Here is a 24,918-nt window from a genome sequence, read left to right on the forward strand (position 1 = left end):
AGTCATTACCCAAATACAAATAAAATTATAATGTTAATTATATGACCGTGTCTGCCTCTCATGGTAGCTTTTGTTAATTAAAGCCATGTCAGAAAAATATTTGCAAGTAGATTTTATTATGCAAGCAAACAATGCACTGCCAAAATACAAAATAGCAAGCAGCACAGTATTAGTCGCCAAGTTTATACAAAGTTGATTATTTTCAGTGGAAAATAAATCTGTTGGCTGCCTGCTATGTGAATATTCCATCACTGTTTAATTACTGCTACCAAGTATTACAAATTTGGGGCATATGCCTTAAACATGGATTGTTAAACAAATGTAAACAACCTATGTTTAAGGCATATGCCCTAAATATGTAAAACTTGGTAGCAGTAATTTGTTTATCTAGACCTTACATGCACATGGTATTGCTTATTAAACCCGAAGGCAAAACCAAAGTGTAGTTAAACAATTTGGTATAAACTGTGTTGTATATGGCTTAACTTGTTATGAAATACTTTGATTCCTGCTGATTTGTACATCTGTTGTGTTATTTTGGCAGGTGGAAACAGTCAGGTGGGCTTATAGGGAGGGAGGGGAGTATTGGAGGGGAAGGGTTCTTGGGGTAAAAAAAAAAGTTTTTATTGTGCCATGGATGGTTTACTGTTCTTTTTCTTGATCTGTATGAAGCTTATCAACCAACATGTTTTGCTTTTAATAAACATCATTAAAACATAAAAAATAAGTTTTGGATGTTACTAAATTCTATTATTCTGTCTCACTGTATTTCCAGTTTTGGCACAGTATGAGCCATCACAAGAACAAAATATAAGAAAACTAATGGGCTGCATTAGGGGCTTATAGCCCATTTAGTTATGTTTTCACAAATGAGAGGTTTGTTTTTTTATCGTTTTGACTTATAAACCACTTGTCCCTGAAACATGCTCAAACAACAGAATAATCCGTTTGTGTATCTAAAAGGTAACGTTCTACAAAACAGATGAAGATGTGATTACATGTGCCCCAATGAAAGGCGAGTTTAATTCAACTTCCATTTCATTTCAATATATTCCATCATCTTTATAACACCAGGCTTCCCAAGGCAGATTACAACAACATTTAAGATGAACCCATCAGGAAACAGGATATCCTCAATGAAATTTGGCCATCTGTATTGTATACAGTGTATTTATTTAGTTTTTAATGTAGAAAAATTAGCACAAAATACAGAGTTTAAAACTACTGTTTCTAGCAGCTATAATAATTTTTTAAGCTGTTTTAGTGATATTCAATTCTTATTTCACTATATTTATGTCTACATATGGGAAACTTTCAAATAAATTAAAAAGCTGTCTAATAAGTAAAAAAAAAAAAAAAACCCCAAACCATTGACCTTCACCTTTTAAGGCACTGCCTATCCAATTGAAAGCTTTAGACTTGTTACAGATGGACCAACAATTAAAAAATTACAATGTGGATGGATGCAGCAGTTCATAGGTTTGCTTGCTTTGTTTTGAGTAAACAGGGATGACAGCTGTGCTGAGGAGAAACTCAGACTGTCCTAATTGGCTTCATTGCTTACAATGGACTAGATAGGCTCACTTCCACTCCTGTTTATTAAACCTTCTTGGTGGTGGCCAAGCTGGTGATGTCATCAGTGCTGAGCACTGGCATAGCAAGGGGGGGAGGGAGGGGCGGTCCGCCCCGGGTGTGAACTCAAGGGGGGGGGTGCTTCTTGCCAGCTCCCCCCCCCCCCCCGGGTGCACCACGATGACACCCCCCCAGACCCAGTGCCTACCCTGAACTCCGTCTAAGTTCCCGCACCCTACCTTTAAAAATGCTCAGAAACCGAGGCGAGGAGCAGCGCCTCGCGCCTGCAAGTAAAAGAAGTATGGATGGATCGTCTCATCGTCAATTGGGCCTTCCCTCGCTCTGTCTGTCCCACCCTTGCGGAAATAGGAAGTTGCGTCAGCGGAGGGTGGGACAGACAGAGCGAGGGAAGGCCCGATCGACGATGAGATGATCCTCCATACTTCTTTTACTTGCAGGCGCGAGGTGCTATGCCTCGCCTCGGTTTCTGAGCTTTTTTAAAGGTAGGGTGCGGGAGCTTAGACGGAGTTCAGGGTAGGCACTGGGTCGGGGGGGGGGGAAGCGGGGGATGTCATCGTCCTGCACCCGGGGGGGGGGGGCGCAATGGCGAACCGCCCCGGGTGGCAGCCCCCCTTGCTACGCCACTGGTGCTGAGCCCTTCTTAAATTGGTCTCTGTGTTCTCACACTCACTGTTCTGGCAATAATTCCTGATTGAGCTCAGGCCTGCCTGAGGCTCTGCTAGTTCCAACTGTTGTCTCCTTGTCAGGCCGTGGCCTGAAGCTTTGTTAGAGCTTTCACCTTCTTGCTCTGTTTCAGTATAGCCTGCTTCCAAGCCTTGAAGTCCCGAGAGCTTCTTGTACTTAGGGTTACCATATGGCTCCAGAAAAAGGAGGACACATTGATCCAGTCCAGGTTTTGCTTCCATCGAAAGCAATGCAAGTAAATCCCAGACTGGCTCAGTCTGTATTCCTTTTCCTGGAGCCATATGGTAACTCTACTTGTACTCCAGCTGAGATTCCAGTCGTCCGCAGTGAGTCCTAGGTCGCTGGTTGCAGTGAGTAGGCTCTGTGCTGAGTTCTGGACTGCGTGTGCTGGGATGACATGGAGTGCTGTAGGTACTGGGGCCAAGGCCGCACCTCGAAGTATCTCTGGATGAGGTGGCTATGCTCGGAGCGCGGAGGGATCTGTGTGGGCTGTTCCTGGTTCCTGTTTGCTGCCCTGTGCCTGTGTGTGTCCTTTTGCCCTAGGAGCCTTGGCTCGGACGTCGCTTTCTTAAACCTTGCTTGCCCTGGGAGCATTCGGCCCGGGCGCTTCAGAGATTGTTTTGACCTTTTGCCCTGGGAGCATTAGCTCGGGCATTGCGTGATTAAACCTTGTTTGCCCTGAGAGTATTGGCTCGAGTATTGCTTGCTTCAACCTTGTTTGCCCTGGGAGCAGTGGCTCGGGCATTGCTTTGTATAAACCTGCTTGCTTTGGGAGCCTTTGCTCGGGCATCGCTTTGCTTAAACCTGTTTGCCCTGGGAGCAGTGGCTCTGGCATTGCTTTGTTTAAACCTGCTTGCCCTTGGAGCCTTAGCTCGGGCATTGCTTTGCTTAAACATTTTGCCCTGGGAGCAGTGGCTTGGGCATTGCTTTGTTTAAACCTGCTTGCCTTGGGAGCCTTGGCTCGGGCATTGCTTATTTAAAACTTGCTTGCCTTGGGAGCACTCGGCTTGGGCACTTCAGAGATTGTTATTGACCTCTAGCCCTGGTAGCTGTGGCTCAGGCATTGATTATTTAAACCCTGCTTGCCCTGGGAGCATGCAGCTCGGGCGCCTCAGTGACTGTTTGTTTTATGCTGTTCTTTTGCCTCCCGCGAGCGGAGTGGTCCGCTCAAATTCCCTACCCATGGCTTACATGAGAGTCCTAACCGAATGAACCTTTATCTGACTGCTAGTGGTCATTCCAGCTAAGTGCCTTTTGTTTTCCATTGTCCCGCCGGGGCGGGTCCTTGCTTAGTCTCTTGTGCGCTTGTGTTGCCATTATTGTATGCTGTATATTTTGCTTTGCGTTAGCTAGTGTTAGGATGTGCAGCTACGCTGCTTTAGTTCTCTTCCCTTTCATGTCTTTCCGAGCTGTTTGTTTGCCCTTTTGTCTTGCGTTTCTTTTGCTGCCAATAAAGCTACCTTAGTTCACCTCCACTTGCAGTCCAGTCCAGTTCTTTGGGATACTCTGTGGGACTCCGTCTACCCAGATGTGGTAGAGTGATTCTCGCACTTCCACCTCTGGGCCAAGGGCTCACAAACGTCAGAAAGCTAAGCAGGAAGCTGGAACCAAAGTTGGAAGCAGAGGCTATGGAGGACACTGGAACCAGGACGACCTTCTCCTCCACCGCTAACTCCATACTCCATTCCTTTTATCTTGCTGCACCATATGTCAAACTCCATCTCTAGCTGCCTTCAAATCTAGGCTAAAAACCCACCTTTTCGATGCTGCTTTTAACTACTAACCCTTACTTATTTGTTCAGTACCCATGTTTTATCATTTCCACCTTAGTAATTCCCTTACCTCTTATTTGTCCTGCTTGTCCTAATTAGATTGTAAGCTCTGTTGAGCAGGGACTGTCTTTTTTATGTCCAGTGTACAGCGCTGGGTACGTCTAGTTGCACTATAGAAATGATAAGTTGTAGTAGTAGCAGCAGAGTCATCAGCATAAAGGTGATACTGAAAACCATGGGATGAGATCAGAGTACAAAGGGAAGAATTATAGATGGAGAAAAAAAGAGGTCCCCGGACAGATCCCTGAGGTACACCAACTGATAGTGGGATAGAAGTGGAGGAGGATCCACCAGAATATACACTAAAAGTATGATGGGAGAGATAAGAAGAAAACCAGAAAAGAACAGAGCCCAGAAATCCAAGTGAGGACTACGTATCAAGGAGTAGGTGGTGATCAACTGTGTCAAAAGCAGCAGATAGATCGAGAAGGATGAGGATAGAATAGAGACCTTTGGATCTGGCCAGGAACAGGTCATTGGAGACTTGCTAAAGTGGTGTTTCGGTTGAATGATGAGGGCAAAAGGCAGATTGAATTGGATCAAGAATAGATTGAGATGAAAGAAAGTCAAGACAACGGCGGTGAACAGCACGTTCAAGTATATTGGATAGGAAAGGGAGGAGGGAGATGGGGCGACAGTTGGAAGAACAGGTAGGGTCCAATGAAGGTTTTTAAGGAGTGGTGTGACTATGGCAGGGTTGAAGGCATCAGGAACAGTCGCAGTAGAAAGTGAAAGATTGAGGATATGACAGATAGAAAGGATGACAGTAGGAGAGATAGTGCTAAGTAGATGGGTGGGAATAGGATCAGAGGAATAAGTAGTTAGTTTCAAGGAATGAAAATGTGCAGTTTCCTTTTCAGTGATTTCAGAAAAGGGAGAAAAGGAGGCAGGAGTGAAGGCTAAGGGAAGGAGAGGTGGAGGTGACTTGGTTGAGAATTCAAGTTTAATCTTGTGAACCTTATCATGAAAGTACTCAGCCAGAGTCTGGGGAGAAAATGAAGGGGGAGTTGGAGATGAAGGTACTTTGAGGAGAGAGTTCAGTGTGGCAAAGAGACGTAGAGGGTTTGAGCCAAGAGATCTACCTCTCCACACCAGAAATTTCAGTAGGAATCCAGGCCAAAGTATTAGCCTGCCTGTCTGACATTGCTGCCTGGATGTCTCAGCACCATCTGAAACTAAACATGACCAAGATCGAGCTTCTTATCTTTCCCCCTAAACCAACATCTCCTCTTCCCCCATTCTTTATCTCTGTGGATAACATCCTCCCTGTCTCATCAGCTCATAACCTTGGGGTCATCTTTGACTCCTCTCTCTCCTTCTCTGCACATATTTAACAGACTGCTAAAACCTGTTGTTTCTTTCTCTATAATATCACCAGAATTCGTCCTTTCCTTTCTGAGCACACCACCCTTATCTACACTCTCATCACCCCTCACTTAGATTATTGCAACTTGCTTCTCCCAGGTCTCCCACTAAGCCATTTCACTTCCCTTCAATCTGTTCAAAATTCTGCTGCACAACTTATATTCTGCCAGTGTCACTATGCTCTTATTAGCCCTCTCCTCAAGTCACTTCATTGGCTCCCTATCTGTTTCCACATACAGTTCAAACTCCTCTTATTGACTTACACGTGCATTCGCTCTGCAGCTCCTCAGTACCTCTCCACTCTTATCTCTCCCTACACTCCTCCCCATAAACTTCATTCACTAGGTAAATCTCTTTTATCTGCACCCTTCTTCTGCACTGCTAGCTTCAGACTCCATTCCTTTTATCTTGCTGCACCATATGCCTGGAATACACTTCCGAGCCGGTACATCAAGCTCCATTTCTGGCCGTCTTCAGATCTAGGCTAAAAGCCCACCTTTTTGATGCTGCTTTTAACCCTTACTCACTTATTCAGTACCCATGTTTTATCATTCCTACCTTAGTAATTACCTTATCCCTTATTTGGCCTGTTTGTCTGTCCTAATTAGATTGTAAGCTCTGTCGAGCAGGGACTGTCTCTTCATGTTCAAGTGTACATCACTGCATATGTCTAGTATTGCTATAGAAATGATAAGTAGTAGTAGTAGTAGTTATATTATTTAAGATTAACAAGTAAATGCTAATTGAGTGTAATATGTAAAAGAAAAATAAATAAATTGCTGAGCTTACTTGTAGTGCTGGCAGAGAGCACACTTGCTTGGTAGACAGTTTGGCATGCCTAGGATTTATACCGATGGGACATAAATTCAGAAAAAGTTCATGCATGCTGTAAAAATGGAAGAAAATACTGCATATGACTTAAAAAATTCATTCAGGATCAGATCTAGTCAAGTACTTATAATAAGATTAACTTTACTAAAGAGTTCTAATGAAAAGCCTGGATCACCAGAACTTTTGAGTTTCTGGATTTTTAAAATCAAACTGGAGTACGTCTACTGTTGGCAAAAATAAGACAGGATATTAATACCCTCGTAGAAGAATGAGCCTCGGAGACCTAACTGGTCAGGTTTTCTGTATAACTCTAGTGCATAGGCATGAAATCAATTTGCATACTATCGAGGCAGTGTGCATGCAAATTCATGCATTTTCATTAAGGATACCCTGCATATCTGAGCAGTTTGGGGTCCCTGACATCCAGAGTTGACCACCCATACCCTAGATCATAGAAAACAATAATAAAAAAGAGAAGCATGCAATATATAAAAGATCAAATAAGAAAATGTGGAGGTACATAATCGAAAGGGACATCCATGTTTTGTTGAGGACATCCTTGCAAAACATCCCGATGGAGGGGCGAGGAAACCTGTATTATCGAAACAAGATGGACGTCCATCTTTCGTTTCGATAATATGGTCAGGGACATCCAAATCTTGAAATTTTGGTCGTCCTTAGAGATGTTCGTCCCTAGACTTGGTTGTTTCTGATTTTCAGCAATAATGGAAACCAAGGACATCCATCTCAAAAACGACCAAATGCAAGCCCTTTGGTCATGGGAGGAGCCAGCATTTGTAGTGCACTGGTCCCCCTGACATACCAGGACACAAACCGGGCAACCTAGGGGGCACTGCAGTGGACTTCAGAAATTGCTCCCAGGTACATAGCTCCCTTACCTTGTGTGCTGAGCCCCCCAACCCCCCCCCCCTAAAACCCACTACTGTACACCACTACCATAGCCCTTATAGGTGAAGGGGTGCACCTAGATGAGGGTACAGTGGGTTTCTGGTGGGTTTTGGAGGGCTCGCTGTTTCCTCCACAAATGTAAAGGTGGGGGGATGGGCCTGGGTCCGCCTGCCTGAAGTGCACTGCACCCAGTAAAACTGCTCCAGGGACCTGCATACTGCTGTCATGGACCTGAGTATGACATCTGAGGCTGGCATATAGACTGGCAAAAAATATTTTGAAAGATATTTTTTGAGGGTGGGAGTGGGTTAGTGAGCACTGGGGGACTAATGGGAGGTCATCCCTGATTCCCTCCGGTGGTCATCTGGTCATTTCGGGCACCTTTTTGTGCCTTGGTCGTCAGAAAAACACGACCAGGTAAAGTCGTCCAAGTGTTCGTCAGAGACGTCCTTTTTTTCCATTATGGGTCGAGGACATCCTGGTTAGGCATGCCCAAGTCCCGCCTTCGCTATGCCTCCGATACGCCCCCTTGAACTTTGGCCGACCCTGCAATGGAAAGCAGTTGGTGTCGGCTTTCGATTATACTGATTTTGACGACCCTGTGAGAAGGACATCCATCTTCCAATTTGTGTCGAAAGATGGGCGTCTTTCTCTTTGAGCCTGACAATTTCCTCATAATCCTTAAACTTTAAGGAGTTTTTGATATGGGGACACACTGACTAATCTCTCCTGTGTTTTCTCCCCGCAGGCACTGATGATCCTAGGTCGGCTGCCACCTGGGGTGGATCGCTGATGTGCACCCCCTCCCGGGTGCAGCACGACACCCCCCAGCGCATCAACACCTCCCCCCAGGTGCATTCTTAGCTGCAGGGAGCAGCCGCATGGCTCTTGGCTCCGCTGGCTCCCTGCTCCCTCTGCCCCAGAACAGGAAGTAACCTGTTCCGGGGCAGAGGGAGCAGGGAACCAGCGGAGCCGACAGGCATGCAGCTGCTCTCTGCACCCCTCCAGCAGCGTGCACCCAGGGCGGACCGCCCCCACCCTTGGTACGCCGCTGCCCGCAGGTAATAGAGACTATTGTAAATATAGAAAAAAAGAAGCCTTTACCTTGCCCCCCTTTCCCTGAGAGGGGGGCATCTTGCAGAGGACAGGGAGGTACAGAGGTCTCAGGGCAGCCCAGAAACTGCACTGACACCTTTTAGTTAAAATGTTTAAAGTGTTTAAAATGCTCCAGCACTGTTATAAAACTAAGAACTCAGGTGTCCATAGATGCCAGAGGTGTATTTAAATTTTATGAGTTTGTAACTGGGGGGGGGGGGGGGGGTGGTGGTGTGCAGTGAAGTCTGTTACAAGGCTCCAGATTGGCTGTCTGAGGCCCCAGGGGGAGCTGGGAGCCTGAGGGGCATGTGAGGCAAGCCTGAGGGGCAGTGTGGAAGGTGGCCAATAGGAGCCAGGATCTGGTAAAAGGCATGAATTTGGACCAATGAGGTGGCAGAAGGCAGCCTGACCCATGGATTGGCGTGAATTTCAAGCCAATCTAGGGGACAGGAGGGGTGGAACAGCAGGAAAAAGATAGCAACGCAAGCCCAGAGGCAACCTGGGAAGGAGAAAGGCAAGCCTGGGCAAAGAGAGAAGGTTGAAAGCATGGTCTGAGAAGGGCAAGCTCAGGCAAGAAGAGGCAGCTGCAGGCTGTAGAGAACAAACCCAAGCAGAAGTGAGCTGCAGGCTGGAAGAGTACCCACTGACGAGCCCCAGATGGAGAGAGAGAACTGGTGAGTCCTGTAAGGGGCCGGACACCAAAGTGTAGGGGGCAAAACTTGCACTGCCACTGAACTTGCAAAACTTGATTTTCACTGTTTACTTTATTTGGACTTTTGTGGACCTTTGCACTAGCAGGATTTTCTATTTGGACTTTGCATTCACACTTGCATCTTTGTTTTGTACCAAAACCTCAGCTTTTATATAATGAAACAATTTCTATGAAAGCTAAGAAACTGACGTATCTTTTCTCTGTGAGAACTACAGAACTACTAATGTATTGCGCATGTGCATGTACTGCGCATGTGTATGTGTGACGTATGGTGTGTTTTATGCGCATGACCACTAATCTGTATAAGAACGAGTGTCAGGTGATGCTCGTGGCGCAGTATCCTGAGTCTGAACTTAGTACTGTGACAGCTAGCTAATAAAAGTTGCCTTGCTTTGGAAGTCAGCGTCTCGGCCTCTTGATTTACTTGCTAATTAGTCCTGTTTCATTGGCGAGCCAGCCAGGAGGCGGGGCCGAGGATGAGGAAATTTCCTCCCCTCCCTGTTAGTGGCACGGCTGGGCCGGGACTGGCGATTCCCTCCAGCTGACTGGAAAGTGCGCACCGCTGAGTTCAGCGTCTGGCTGCTGCGAGAGAATTGCTCAGGGCTGGGTGGCCTGCATAAGGGTGTGCGATCCTGGGCAAGACAACTTTTCGGGTCTCCGGAGACGTTTGAACCCCGCACCTGAATCAGGCGAGTATACTCTCTGGAATCAGCAGCCGACCCAGTAAGGGTCGAAGGGGGGCTTGATCATCCCCCTCGCCAGTGTCAAATAGGGACGAGGTCCTGAAACACACTAGGCTCCGGGCAGAGACGGGAGGGCGGGCTTCTGGTCTGTATGAAAGTTGAGTGATTGGCCCTGCGGTTTCAAGCCGGGCGACCGCGTCTTGGCCAGGGCGAGTGGTGAACCTTCTGTGTCTGGTAGAGCGGGACCCCTTACCCCTCTTCCATCCCTTTCCCTTCTTGTCTGTATACTATCCTTTGGCACCGTCGTACGGGATGGGCGGGGGTGGGTCTATGCCTCTGGATTTAATGACTGAGCACTTTAGTGAAGTGTTCGACCAGAAACACTGTTCCAGGGCAGGGATGATACAACGCTGTCAGTTTATGTGGCCTGGGCTAGGACGATCTGTTAACTGGTCACCAGAGGGCACTTTTGCATATGAAAAGATTGCAGCTGTTCAGAACATTGTAATAGTAGACGGTAATCCTGGCTGTCCTGAGGATATTCCGTATGTAGAAGGGTGGGCGGATGTGGTGCGAAACCTGCTGATATGGGCCCAAAGGAAAGTTGAGAAAGCAGCCCTAATGGTGGTGGCCCAAAGAAAAAGTCAGAGACCTAAATTGAAACCGAAATCCCAGTCCTTGCCTGCGGTAGTTGAGGGGGTGGCTGAGGGCCGCTGTGAAGTTAAGCCTATTCGTTCAAAGAAAGCAGTCCCTGTTCTAGAGAAACCCGAGGAGGAGGATCCCATGTCTAGCCAGGCCCCGCCCCCTTATACCCCGATATATCCGGACCTTGCTGAACTAAGAAGGGAGGATGTTGAGCCCGAACCCCAGGAAGAGAATTCAGGTAGTAGTCAAGCGGAGCCCCGGGTAGATCAGAAGACCTCTAGGAAAAGTCAGAGAGTCCTCAAGGAACCCACTCGTTACCCGGCCACGAGTCCAGTTGCACCACCTGCTGAGCGCCGGGTTACGGCTGATTTATATCCCATTAGAGAAGCCATGGTACAATTACCAAATCCTGAGAATCCAGACCACTCGATTGAGTCAGTAGTCTATAATCATGTCCCCTTCTCGAGTTCAGATCTCTTGAACTGGAAGAATCATGGGCCCACATATGAACAGAAACTGGAACAACTTATTGAACTAGTAGAGGGAATAATATTTAGCCACAATCCGACCTGGTCCAATTTGAGACAACTGAGCTCCCATATATTAACTACTGAAGAACGCCGTCAGCTGCAACAGAACATGGAAGAGGCAGTTCAGCAGGCGCATCCAAATGAACCAGATTTAGCCAATCGCGTTGCTGCCTTGGTACCCACCACCCAACCTGAATGGAATCATCGGACTCCAGCAGGCCGAGAGTCCTTGCGTCAATATCAACAGGCCTATTTGGGAGCCCTGAAGAAAGGAAAGTGTAAGATTACCAATATGGGAAAGATTCATGACATCATACAAAAGAAACATGAAAGTCCAGGGGACTTCCTGGAACGACTTATGGATGCCTATCGCAAATATAGTCCAATTGATCCCGAGGACCCCGCTAACCGTCCCATGGTAGTAATGAGTTTTGTTACCCAAGCAGCATCAGACATTAGAAGGAAGCTGCAGAAGACTGAAGGGTTTGAAGGCATGAGTATCAGTCAATTAAAGGCGATGGCTGATCGTGTTTTTGGATATCGGGATCAGGAGGAGAAAAGTGAGGCCCGGAGAGAAGCGAGCAGACAGATGCGTGAAAATGCCACATTGTTGGCCGCTGCTCTGGAAGAGCATAGGGAGCAAGGTAGAGGAGCGGCTGTGTCGGATGAATCTAGGAGGCAGAGCAGGGGAAGAGGTCGGAGGTATCCCTTAGGGAAGAACCAGTGTGCATACTGCAAGCAAGAAGGCCACTGGAAGCAGAGTGTCTGGAGAGGGGAAAAGGCCGTGGACGGACAGAGCAGCAGGAGTGGCAGATGGCTGCGGATGCTGGTCAAACCCACACAGCATGAAGGCACCGGGAGGGGAGAGTCCCCACTGACCCTCTGGTGGAAATTCAAGTGGGGACGCAGCGAATGAAAGCTCTGTTGGATACCGGGGCCCAGAGGTCTGTTATAACCACAGCAATAGCCCCCGAGACTAAAGATACCATACCGATAGTGGGGGCCTCGGGAAAATCCATCACTGCACCTCTGTTGAAGGAACGACAGGTCCATATTGGAGGAAAAACAGTCTCTCGTCAGTTTATACACATACCTGGATGTCCCGTTCCTCTGATTGGGCGTGACTTGTTATGCAAGTTGCAAGCCACCTTAAGATTTAAAGCAACGGGAGAAGTTGAAGCCACCTTTGAGGAACAACCAGTATCCCTCATCTGTCCTGTCCAAGAGGAATGGCGATTACACGCTCCTCTGGTTGTCACTGCCGCTGCCAGCTGCTACACCAACAACACTGAATTTGCCCAGCAGAGAAGGACTCTGATGGCAAGTGTCCCTGGAGTTTGGGCAGAACTGATTCCTGGAGGACTGGCTGTAAATGCCATCCCTATTTGGGTTGAGCTAAAACCCAATGCTCAAATAGTTAATCAAGGCCAGTATAGCATACCATATGCCGCTCGACAGAGTATGCAAACGCATTTGCAGAAACTCCTCCAACAAGGAGTCCTGAAATCTACCAGATCAGCTTGGAATACCCCACTACTGCCAGTCAAGAAACCAGGAACACCCGAGTACCGACCAGTTCAGGACCTAAGGAAGGTCAATAATCAGGTTGTGGATATCGTTGCCCTCATACCCAATCCCTACTCCATTTTAGCCCAAGTGCCAGCCCAAACCAAGTGGTACAGTGTCATTGATCCGAAAGACGCCTTCTTCTCCATCCCTCTTGCCACTGATAGTCAACAGTTGTTTGCCTTCACATGGGAAGACCTGCAGACTGGGACCAAGCAGCAATTCACTTGGACCCGACTCCCCCAGGGGTTCAAGAACTCACCTACCCTCTTTGGAGAACAACTTGCCCAAGACCTGAAAGCATACCAGTACAAGTACGGGCCTGTCGTCCAATATGTAGACGACCTGTTAGTAGCCCGGGAAACGTACGCTGACTGTGCAGAAGCTACCCTCTACCTCCTGAAAACCCTGGAAGCCCAAGGGTATCGAGCCAGCCGAAAGAAGGCACAGATATGTGAAATCGAAGTCGAGTATCTGGGATTTCGCCTCCGGGAAGGTACCCGGAGGCTCGGTACACCCCGTACTCAAGCCATCTGTGACCAGCCCACACCAACAAATAAAAAGGAACTGCGGGCATTGTTGGGAGCAGCTGGATATTGCCGAATATGGATCCTCAACTTTGCTGTTTTAACCCAAGATCTGTATGCCAAATTGAAAGGGCCTGAACCCGAGGCCGAACCTTTCCGGTGGGAAAAACACGAATTGAAGGCCCTGGCTGATTTGAAAACAGCCCTTGTATCCCCCCCAGCCCTTGGACTTCCAGACGTAACAAAGCCCTTCCACTTGTTTGTAGACGAGAAGAAGGGCCAGGCACATGGAGTACTAACGCAAACAGTCGGTACTTGGCAACGACCAGTAGCATACCTGTCTAAAGGCATGGACAATGTAGCCAAAAGATGGCCAGGATGCCTGCGGAGCATAGCTGCTGCTTGCCTACTGGTCAAAGAAGCCCATAAGCTCACTTTTGGCCAAACATTACTTGTAACTGCTCCCCATACCATATGGGGCCTATTAGAAAGTCATAGATCTCGTTGGATGACCAACTCCCGGTTGGTTAAGTATCAGGCTTTACTGTGTGAAAACCCGGAAGTACAAATTCAAGATACCACCAACCTGAACCCTGCCACTCTCCTGCCAGCTCCCGAACCCAGATTGCACAATTGCAAAGAAGTAATGGGCACTGTCCACTCCAGCAGACCTGATCTTAAGGATCAGCCGTGGCAAGGGGGAGTGGCATTATTTACTGACGGGAGTAGTCAGGTAATAGAAGGGGTTCGTCGAGCAGGGTATGCCGTTGTATCAGAAGACCATATAATAGAGGCAATGGCCTTACCGCCCGGAACCTCTGCTCAGAAGGCTGAATTGATTGCCCTCACCAGAGCCCTTCAGTGGGCAGAAGGGAAGGTGGTCAATATTTACACCGACTCTAAATATGCATTCTTAACCCTTCAGGTACATGGAGCACTGTATAAGGAGTGAGGCTTCCTAACAGCAGAAGGAAAGGGGCTTGTGCATGCCACTGAAATCTGCCAATTGCTTGATGCGGTGTGGAAACCCAAGAAAGTGGCGGTGATGCACTGTAAGGCTCATACCAGTAGAACAGACCCCATTGCTCGGGGCAATCAGCGAGCGGATGATGCAGCAAAAAGGGCAAGTCAACTCCCTTATTCTTCCAATTCTGAAATGTTGCTCCTAATTCCTTTGCCAACAGAGACCCCAACTTACGCTCCTTCAGAAGATGATTGGGCTCGACGAGAGGCACTGGAACTGCTTCAAGGCTGGTGGGTGTTACCAGATGATCGAATATGGATACCTGAGACGTTGGCCTGGACTGTGGTCAAGGGAGCCCATGACCAAACTCACTTCGGCCGAGACGCCCTGAGTCAGTTACTCGGAAAAACATACTACATCAATAATTTATCCCACTGGACTAAGCATGCTTCTCGTCAATGTCTCACCTGTGCCCGGAATAACCCACGGACAGGGCCAGGCCCAGCCCCCGGAAACATCTTACGGGGCACCAGTCCTTTCCAAGTCTGCCAGATTGATTTCACACACATGCCTCCAGCCAAAGGTTTTAAAGCTATCCTTGTAGCAGTATGTACATACACTGGGTGGATTGAGGCTGTACCTACACGAACTGAGATGGCCAAAGAAGTTACCTCTTTCCTCCTCCATCAGCTTCTCCCAAGGTATGGACTCCCCAAGCAGATTAACTCGGATAACGGTCCTGGTTTCACCAGCGAAGTGACCCAGCAGCTTAGTAAAAGACTTGGCCTTGATTGGAAGCTGCATTGCACATGGAGACCGCAAAGTAGTGGAGCGGTAGAACGGGCCAATAGATCTCTGAAGAATCAATTAGCTAAGCTTTGCCAGGAGGCAAAAGCCAAGTGGCCTGATCTTCTACCTCTAGCTCTACTACATCTCAGGTGTCTGCCCAGGGCCACCGGTCTTACTCCCTATGAGATGATGTACGCTAGACCACCACCTTTGCCCTCCTATCCCACCACTGTGCAAATTCAAGGGGAGGGTACCCTTGTCCAGCAGCTGAAAGGGCTAAGACAGACAGTGCAGGACATTCAACAGTATACTGAGAGCACCCGTCCATTAGTTTTAACCACCCCAGTACACCAGTTTCAGGTAGGAGATGAGGTTTGGGTAAAAGAATGGGATGATACTGATTGTTTGAAACCTAAATGGCGAGGGCCTTCTCTTGTCATTCTAACCACTCCCACTGCTGTTAAAATTGCAGGGACTCCTGTCTGGATACATTGGATCAGAGTGAAGCCTGCAGCTGCCTCACCACCACAGGGAAAGTGGACGGCTCGCCCGAACCCGAAACACCCTCTGCGGTTGACTCTCACCAGGAGTCAATAACTGTGTCCCCACATATAAGCTCATACAGCGGCCATTCCTTGCCACTAAATGATACTTATCCGGTATCTAACCTGGGGAATATTCCTTTGCAGCAGACCCTACCCTTCAGTAGTTCACTCCAAGACATGTCAGGACTGTACTTCCCCGGGTCGGAGGGGACCCCAAAAAGCGGGTTCTATGTTTATTGCCCATACTTCTGTTCATAGAGACTGCTGGTTGGCCCCTCCCACTGTCTGCATAGAGAACAACAGAAAATATTGGATAGGTAACCTGAAGCCCCATGCACACCGATTTGGCTCAGTGTGCTCAGGCGCCTGTCACACCTGTCCCAAAGGTAGACCAGTAGCTTGTGCCACCTATGCTGGACAGTGTGGCCTGTCTGACGGGGGAGGAAAACAGGATATGGTACAAGAATTACTGGTGCAGAAAGCTGTCGCACAACTTACCCGACCTGTTCCTCCCCCACCCCCCAATACAGGGGCTAACCGCAGCACTGCTTTATATGATTCTGTTGTACACCTCACTTCTGATTTTGATGATGTTTTCAAACAAGGGAAAAATCTGTTTATTGATCTGACTTCCCGTATAGGACGGGCGCTTAATGTTACCGATTGTTGGATTTGTGGGGGAGCCTTAATGGGAGAATCCTGGCCCTGGCGAGGTTCCCCTATGACTCCCGAACAACTCCCGAACAACTTGCAGCCTGGAATTGGACTAAGCGCCCCTCCTATACACAGCGTGTTGGCCAATGGACCCTTAGCTCACTGGTGATAGGCCATGAATGTATTTCTCGGTATACAGATGGCACTTTCACTAGTCCGGTAGGAGACACTCCCTGTGTTTCCGTCCTTACTGTAAATGGCACTCAGGTGCAATATTGGCCAACTGCTGTCACATGGTACCCCAGTTCTGTTGCTAACAAATTATGTTCCCCTTATAATTTTACTAACACCATCCAACTGTTTAATTGCTCTGGATCTAACCCCTTTCAGGGAGTCTCTCAGTTGAGAGGCCACTGGAATAACCCAGGTCTTCGGGGTTCTCGAAATTGGCAAGCACCTGATGGGTTATTTTGGATCTGTGGGTATACTGCATATGCCCGCTTGCCGGGTACCTGGTCAGGATCTTGTACTATTGGGTTAATTTATCCTGGTTTTTTCTTGTTACCTCACTCTGCGGCTGCAGATTTAGGCACACCATTGTATGATGATTTAACTCATCATTCCCGCAGGTCCTTCCCCATCGGGGGAGAACAGAAGTGGGGATCGGATGAGTGCCCTCCAGAGCGGATTATAGAGACATATGGCCCCGCAACCTGGGCCCAGGATGGGTCTTGGGGATACCGCACTCCAATTTATATGTTAAATCGTATTATCCGATTGCAAGCTGTGGTAGAAGTTATCACCAATCATACAGCTGAGGCTCTAGAGCTTATAGCTAAGCAACAAACCCAAATGCGAACTGCCATTTATCAGAATCGATTGGCACTGGATTACCTTCTTGCAGAAGAAGGCGGGGTCTGTGGAAAGTGGAATACTTCCAACTGTTGCCTGCAAATTGATGATACTGGAGCTGCGGTCTTAAATATAGCTACTGACATTAGAAAGCTTGCACATGTTCCCGTCCAGAAATGGACATCTATGCTAGGTGATAGTTGGTGGGATTCTCTGTTTGGGGGCACGTGGTGGAAGAAATTGATATTTTTCGGGATATGCCTGTTTGGGGGCCTTGTATTTTTACCCTGTTTACTTCCATATGTTTTGTCTTTTGCTCGCAGGGCCATGGAACGCATTGCTGATCAGCGCGCAGCTCTGCAAATTATGTCTCTCCAGATGTATTCCTCATTGCCCTCAGTAGAGGAGGATCCTGATTCCTCTGATGATGACTCTTAACTCCAGTAACATTCCAACACCTACCACACTAACCTCACTTCTTTTGTTTTTTTTTAGATACTGTGCACGACTTGCCCTCTGGGCCATCTACACCTTTCCTGGCAAAGACCGGTTACAAAGGGGGGAGCGTCCAATAGGGACCTTTTGTCTCAATCCCGGTGAAGAACTCAACAGCCACGAAAGGAATCTTAGGGCCATCACTTCCTGAACTTCTCTACCTTTACACCGCCTCCGTTGTTGTGATACTTTACACTTGGACAATTGATAACGTATCAAAGGGGGGATTGTAGGGGGCAAAACTTGCACTGCCACTGAACTTGCAAAACTTGATTTTCACTGTTTACTTTATTTGGACTTTTGTGGACTTTTGCACTAGCAGGATTTTCTATTTGTACTTTGCATTCACACTTGCACCTTTGTTTTGTACCAAAACCTCAGCTTTTATATAATGAAACAATTTCTATGAAAGCTATGAAACTGATGTATCTTTTCTCTGTGAGAACTACAGAACTACTAATGTATTGCGCATGTGCATGTACTGCGCATGTGTATGTGTGACGTATGGTGTGTTTTATGCGCATGACCACTAATCTGTATAAGAACGAGTGTCAGGTGACGCTCGTGGCGCAGTATCCTGAGTCTGAACTTAGTACTGTGACAGCTAGCTAATAAAAGTTGCCTTGCTTTGGAAGTCAGCGTCTCAGCCTCCTGATTTACTTGCTAATTAGTCCTGTTTCAAAAGCAGACAAGAACAGAGGAGGAGGAGAAGGGGGTCTAGAACGAGCCGGGGGCAAAAGAGGAGCTGTAGCAGTAGCCACAGAGGCCATTCTTCAGGCAGAGAGAGAAGCAGAGGAGGAAGAGGGACCACACTGGGGAGCTGAGATGTGTTGGGAGCAGTACAGAGCTGAATAGAGAGCAGCATGGCAAGGGCCCTGAATCCCAGAAAAGTCCACCCAGCGCATCCCTCCGTGTGTGTGCTTGCCTGTCCAGAAAGGAGAAAGTCAGCCATGTGGTTGCCTGTCCTGTAAAGAAGAGGCCTATCCGGAAAGGGAAGAAGCCCCACAAAGAGAGAGACATACACCCTCCCACTGCACAGAGTGTCCAGACTCCAAAGGAACTGTTTTTAGAGTCTGCCAGCGTGAGTGTCTGCCTCAGGAGGATCCAGCACAGCAGCCTGCTGGGAGTGTCATCACCTAAGCAAGCCTGCCCTGGGGAAGGAGCTGCCCAGCCTAAGCCTCGAGCCCTGTGAGTGCCTGCAGTTAAGGGCCTGCCTTTAGGGGGTTTAGTTTAGCAGTCCATCAGTTTGAGTAGAGGGTGTATAACAAAATAAAAGAAAAGGGGTCATGTTCTAGTAGGGCTAGATAGGAATTTCCCTTGCTTATCTTTTTATTTGAATTTAGTTAGCCCACAAGGTCCCTTGCCAAAGAAAATTCTGATTGAGGTTAGCACACACAATGAGCACAGGGAGTCAGGATTTTCATTTTTTCAGTTCTTTGAGTCAGAGAAGTAGGTATCCTGGAGTTCCTGAGCCAGTGAGCTGACCTCACCAACCAAGGAGACGTGGATGTGGAGAAGACCAAGGTACCCAACGCAAGACAGCAGCGATGCTAGCGAAGATTTGATACACCGGTAACATTATTGTGTGCACACAAATTGAAAAAAAATATATACAGTATATCAGATCTGAGTACCATAATTGGGGTTCTGTACATGTTTGGGATGTTTTATGTTATTGCAGAAGTGGGGTCAGGGTCTTGGTAATTGTATTTTTGAACATCTTATTGCCTTTGTAACTTATCGCAAAGTATTTAACACCTTGCATTAGTTTTATTTAATACTATCAAACTTTAACAATTGGTACCAAGTTTAAGGAACATAACCAAGTGTTTCTATTTACTTTATCATTTAATAAAATATTTAATATTTTTCTTGTGAAATCCCTTGGTTGCGTGGAGTTTATTTGGGAACCCTATTTGAAAATGTGACATTCCTATATATTTATTTCTTTACATATTGTAATTACCAGCTCCACCACTAGGGGGTTTACACTATCCTCACAAGATCTAGTTCATAACCCCAAGGGAGATGCACAAGAGAACTGTAAGGTCCACATTCAGACAAAGGTTATAATAGAGAGGATATCTGGCATATTGAAGACACACTCCAGGGGGTTGGACAGGTGTGAAGGAGAACTGCTGTACAGGAAAAACAAAGTTATTCACATGCAGCAGGTGTTAAGGACTGCAGGACACACATTACAACATATGGGTGACATCATATGGCACAGATGCTATCCAGTGTTTAGGAACTTTCTTGAATCCTTTGCAGTACTGCACTGTGCATGCACAGGTGCCTTCCCGCCTGACATGAGAATGCAGGACCAGCAGTATAGCAAAAAGCTTAAGGAATGAAACTCCTAGGGGAGTTAGGAGGGTATGTGGTAATGTGTATCCTGCTATCCTCAGAGAACACCTGCTACAGGTGAGTGAGTAACTTTCCTTTCTCTGAGGACAAGCAGAACATCACTAGTGAGGTAATTAAATTTGCTAATGACACAAAGTTATTCAAAGTTGTTAAATCGCAAGAGGATTGTGAAAAATTGCAGGAGGAACTTATGAGACTGGGAGACTGGGCATTCAAATGGCAGATGACTTATAATGTGAGCAATGTGGGAAAGAGGAACCCAAACCATAGTTATGTGATGCAAGGTTCTGCATTAGGAGTCATTGCCTAGGTAAAGGACCTAGGTATCATCTTTGATGATACATTGAAATCCTCTGCTCAGTGTGCAGCGGAGGCTAAGAAAGCAAATAAAATGTTAGGAATTATTAGGAAAGGAATGGGAAATAAAACTGAGAATGTTATAATGCCTTTGTATAGCACCATGGTGTGACCACACTTCAAATACTGTGTGCAGTTCTGGTCACCGCATCTCAAAAAAGATATAGTGGATTTAGAAACGATACAGAGAAGGGCGATAAAGGGGATGGGATGACTTCCCTATGAGGAAAAGCTAAAGTGGCTAGGGTTCATCAGCTCGGAGAAGAGACTGCTGAGGGGAGATATGATAGAGGTTTATAAAATACTGAATGGAGTGGAGCAGGTACATGTGAATTGCTTGTTTACTCTTTCCAAAAATACTAGGACTAGAGGGCACACAAAAAAGCTACTAAGTAATACATTTAAAATGAGTCTGAGAAAATATTTCTTCACTTAATGAGTAATTAAAATCTGGAATTTGTTGCCAGAGAATGTGATAAAAGCAGTTAGCTTAGCAGGGTGTAAAAAAGGTTTGAATAGCTTCCTTAAAGTCCATAAGCCATTATTAAAATGGACTTGGGAAAATCCACTGCTTATTTCTGGGATAGGCAGCATAAAATGTATTGTACTGTTTTGGGATCTTGCTAGGCACTTGTGATCTGGATTGGCCACTGTTGGAAACAGGATACTGGGCTTGATGGACCTTTGTTCTGTCCCAGTATGGCAACACTTATGTACTTATGAGAGTAGTGAATAGAACAGGTTTAATGTGTCCCTTTAGTCATCTTTCTGGGACTACCACAGAGCTTTCTGAATGAGTGATGAGGCTTCCTTTGAAACTTCCTTTGTGTGGATGCTGAGTACCCTAGTGATACTTTCAAGGACTGCCATGCATATAGTTAGCAGTGCTGGCTATTGGGTGGGATGGGGACTAGAATATAAAAGAGACCCCCATTTTGGGGCATTTTTTTTGGCTCAAAAATCTTGGTTTATATTCAAGTATATTCATTAATTCTTTTCCTGACTTTCCCTTCAAATTGCTTTATTATGCACCACTTAGATTTATTTTAGCAGTATATCAAATTACTAATAAACCTGAAATTCCTTGTAACCCTGGGAAAGTCACTTAACCCTCCATTGGACCAGGTACAAAAAACTTGGATTGTGAGCTCACTAAGGCCAGAGAAAGTACCTGTATATAATATGTAAACTGCTTTGGATGTACCATAAAAAGTCAGTATATTAAATGCATTATCCTTACCCGTGAATGGTGGATGAATCTGCTTAACTACTCACAAAAAAAAACATGTCTAGCTAGGCAGCTATTGAACATCCACCAATTTTGTCCCTGAAACTAAAAAAAGGGCTGCCACCTGTGAATTAAGGGCCAAAATTTATTCTAACTCCATCTGCAAAAAAAGACAGAATGGAAGGGATATCCACCTATCAGACTCTAACATATACATATGTCATGGATGTATATGATCCGTAGGCTTTCGTTACAGTACAGAAATCCCCTTTTTTTCAGACACCACCTCTCAAGGGCCAAAACAGAAGTCAAAAAGGATCTGGGTCTTCCATAATTACCAGATCTTGCTGAAGCAACAGAACCGGGGGGAGGGGGGGGGGGCTATTAGGAAATGCACTAGATTTACATATAAAGGTTGCCAAGGACAATTTAGAGCTATAAGAATGACCAGAAATGAATGTTTCACAACCCTGGATAAGACTTGACCTATCAGTGGCCACAGGGAAAGACGTATAAAAGCTGATGACAGGCATGGCCAGTACCATTGTGTCCAGACCAGCTGTCCTTGGCTCCTTCCTGCAACTGAAGGAGAGTGGATACTTCAAATTCCACTGTATCACTATTAGGTTGAATACTGATGCTCCACACTGCTCCACCATCATGTGAAAGGCTGTAAGACAAAGCTCCCACCCCTCCGGTTCCAACAAATGTCTGCTGAAGAAGTTTACTTGTACATTGTGCGCCTCAGCAATATGCAGCACCTACAAAACAATTTCCCCCAAAGGGGGAGCTTATAAAGATGTGCCGTGGAGTCCATATCTGCTGCCCAATGGCATAGCCATGTTCAAGACTTCATCAACTGAGGCCACTGACCTGGCCTGTAAGCAGATCACAGGCTCTGTCACGAAATGCCTAGCCACCCACCCGGGGCTTCTCCACAGCCACTTAAAGGGTCTATCCCCAGCACAGCTCAGGTCCGCCGGTCTACACTAGCACCCTCCTCCCAGTGACAGGCTCACAAACATCTCTGGGCAAGTCAGTCTCAGTCTCTCTCTTCTTGAGCACTGCCAAGCTACCTGCCCACCCACTTCTACAAACTGCTTACTGTAGCCTGATTGGAAGCTCTGCAGCTGCCAACAGCACAGACTTTAAACTTTAAAGGTGTACTTCCACTCCTGTTTCTTTTTCTGGCTCAATATGGGAGAAGCGCGAGAGGGAAAGAAGGGAGCAGACTCTGAGAAGCAGATGGGGGCAGACTCAAACTGTACATATCACACAAATGCCTTCCCTAAATGACACAGGCATCATGGGTCCTAGCCACCCAATGTTCCAGCCCCCTAAGGATCAGACCCTCAGGCCTGATTCCTGAACAGGGAATCCTTGCTTTGTCAGAGGAAAGGTCCTTAGACTGACCCCTGAGACCTAATCACAGCTCTGGTAATCATCCTGACCTCAGACATTAGCCTAAGTCCCAGGAATCAGGCCCAAAGCAAACCCACTGCACCAATTCAGACTGTAACCTTCTACTGGAGTCAGAGAATACTCCTGGCAGCATTCAGGTCTGCACCAATCTTAACAGGCTAATGATGTCATTGAAAGTCAGTGTTCTCTGACTCCATCTGCTGGTTGTGGAGCACAACCCACTTGTCTAAACTGGTCTAGCAGGCTGCTAAGGAAGGCATGTTTAATGCTGAAAATTTAACATAGCATCCTTAGATAGGCTAAAATAATGTGGGCCTTCTGGACCTGTGATCCAAATCTACCACCAAAGAATAAAGTCAGGCAGACAGCTCAGTGATATGTTAACCAAAGATGAAAATGAATTTACTTACTGTAAAATTTCAACTTTTCTCAGGTATGTCAGTGCCTGCAAGAAATAAGATCATAGAACTTTCACACTTCAATTCATATTTGGTTTTCTGCTTTGCACAGTTCACGTGTCTTCGCTTACATATGCATACAATCCACACCCACTTCAATTAAAAATCATTTTCCAAAGATCAAAGTACCAATATAAATGAGGCAATTCTATTGACTATGAGGAATTTTTCCAAATGTTCTAGGCTAGATCACCTTAAAAAGGTTAATTTTTTATCATTGATTACATCACAAGGAAAATAGATTTAAAATTTTAGATATATTGATCTCTAACCTAAGGTTATTACACAATATAGGCACAGCTGCATAAAGAAGATACCCTTAATGCTATTCTAGTTTCTTTGTACAAAACTGCCTACTAGGTCAGAGTGTGCTCTGTTGTGTTTCCTGTTGTAGTCCATGCGGTAGTGGCCATTTTTGTAAGCCAGTTTTAGTTCCCTTTCCTGTGTTAGCCACGTTAGACAACTTAGTTCTTCCCTTGAATGTGGCTGAATGAGGGCATTGTACAGCATTCTGCCAGTTCTGACCTACTGCTCATCTCAGTACCAGGGAGACTCGTTGCCAGTGGGGCACAACCTCTGATCTGCAGTTAACTGTGAGTAAAGGCGGTTATTCCAATAAAGGACGTTTTCGTAGAGATTAGTCTTCAGGTGTCAACTGGTGTGCCAAGGTTATATAGCAGCAACCAGTCCTAGAGGCCTGCGTGTATGCAGGTCCCTGGAGCACTTTTAGTGGGTACCGCAGTGCACTTCAGCCATGTGGCCCCAGGCCCATCCCCCACCCCCACCTGTAACACTTGTGCTGGTAAATGGGAGGCCTCCAAAACCCACTGTACCCACATGTAGGTGCCCCCTTCACCCCTAAGAGCTATGGTAGTGTTGTACATTTGTGGGTTTGGGGGGAGGGGGGTTGGGTGTTCAGCACCCTTGGTAAGGGAGCTATGCATGTGGGAGCTTTTTCTGAAGTCCACCACACTGACGTAGGGTGCCCAGTTGGTGTCCTGGCATATCAGGGGGGGTGAGTGTACTACGAATCGTGGCCCCTCCCACTACCAAATGGCTCGGATTAGGACGTTTTTGAGCTGGGCGTTTTTAGTTTCCATTATCGCTAAAAAAAACAAACGCCCAGCTCAAAAACGTCCATTTTTTCGAAAATACGGTTCGGCCCACCCCTTCACGGACCCGTTCTCGGAGATAAACGCCCATGGAGATGGGTGTTTCTGTTCGATTATGCCCCTCCACGTATGTTACTATGTCACTTTAGGCAAATCATTTAACTGTTCATTTTCTCATGTACAAACGTAGGGCTTCTTTTACAAAGCCATGGTAGTGATTACTATGTGGCGAATGAGATGAAGTCCATAGGAATTGAATGGGCTTTGTCGCATTTGGCATGTCATTAATCGCTAGTGCGGCTTTGGGAGCCCTTAAGATTTTAAACCCTCCCAGAGACAAGGAAATGTTTGAATGTAACACACCTTGAGTTACTGCTGCAAAAGGTATGAGTAAACACAATTTTTTAATGTTTTAAGCTAAAAAAAAGTAGAGATTTGTGAGAACATTAGCATCTCCTTTGAGCCATTCCAATTTTCAACAGCAGAATTATATAGGTGAGGAACACAGATCGTGATGATTTTCTGTTTAGAGAACAGAAAGTATAGAAGTTAATGTAACCATGCTTCCACAATTGGACTGGTCAGCAGGGCAACTGGGTAATGCTGAGCCATCAGTTGGTTCACAGGTCTCCCTGAGATTCTTCTAACAGGGGGAAGGTGATTTTTTTTCTCTTGCCCACACTGGGTGGTAGAATCTCTATAC

At 46.5% G+C, this 24,918-nt stretch overlaps 1 protein-coding gene across 1 annotated transcript in view; it reads right to left on the reverse strand.

Moving 5' to 3' along the window:
• Positions 1-6,359, reverse strand: part of CIB4 (calcium and integrin binding family member 4) — a 45,264-nt gene extending 38,905 nt beyond the window's left edge. The window contains exon 1 of the mRNA XM_030195124.1: positions 6,264-6,359. Within this exon, the coding sequence (XP_030050984.1) occupies positions 6,264-6,359 (96 nt within the window). The remainder of the gene's footprint in view (positions 1-6,263) is intronic.
• Positions 6,360-24,918: the final 18,559 nt, after the last annotated feature.

The sequence above is a fragment of the Microcaecilia unicolor genome, chromosome 3 (assembly GCF_901765095.1).
Source record: "Microcaecilia unicolor chromosome 3, aMicUni1.1, whole genome shotgun sequence".
Lineage (NCBI taxonomy): Eukaryota > Metazoa > Chordata > Amphibia > Gymnophiona > Siphonopidae > Microcaecilia > Microcaecilia unicolor.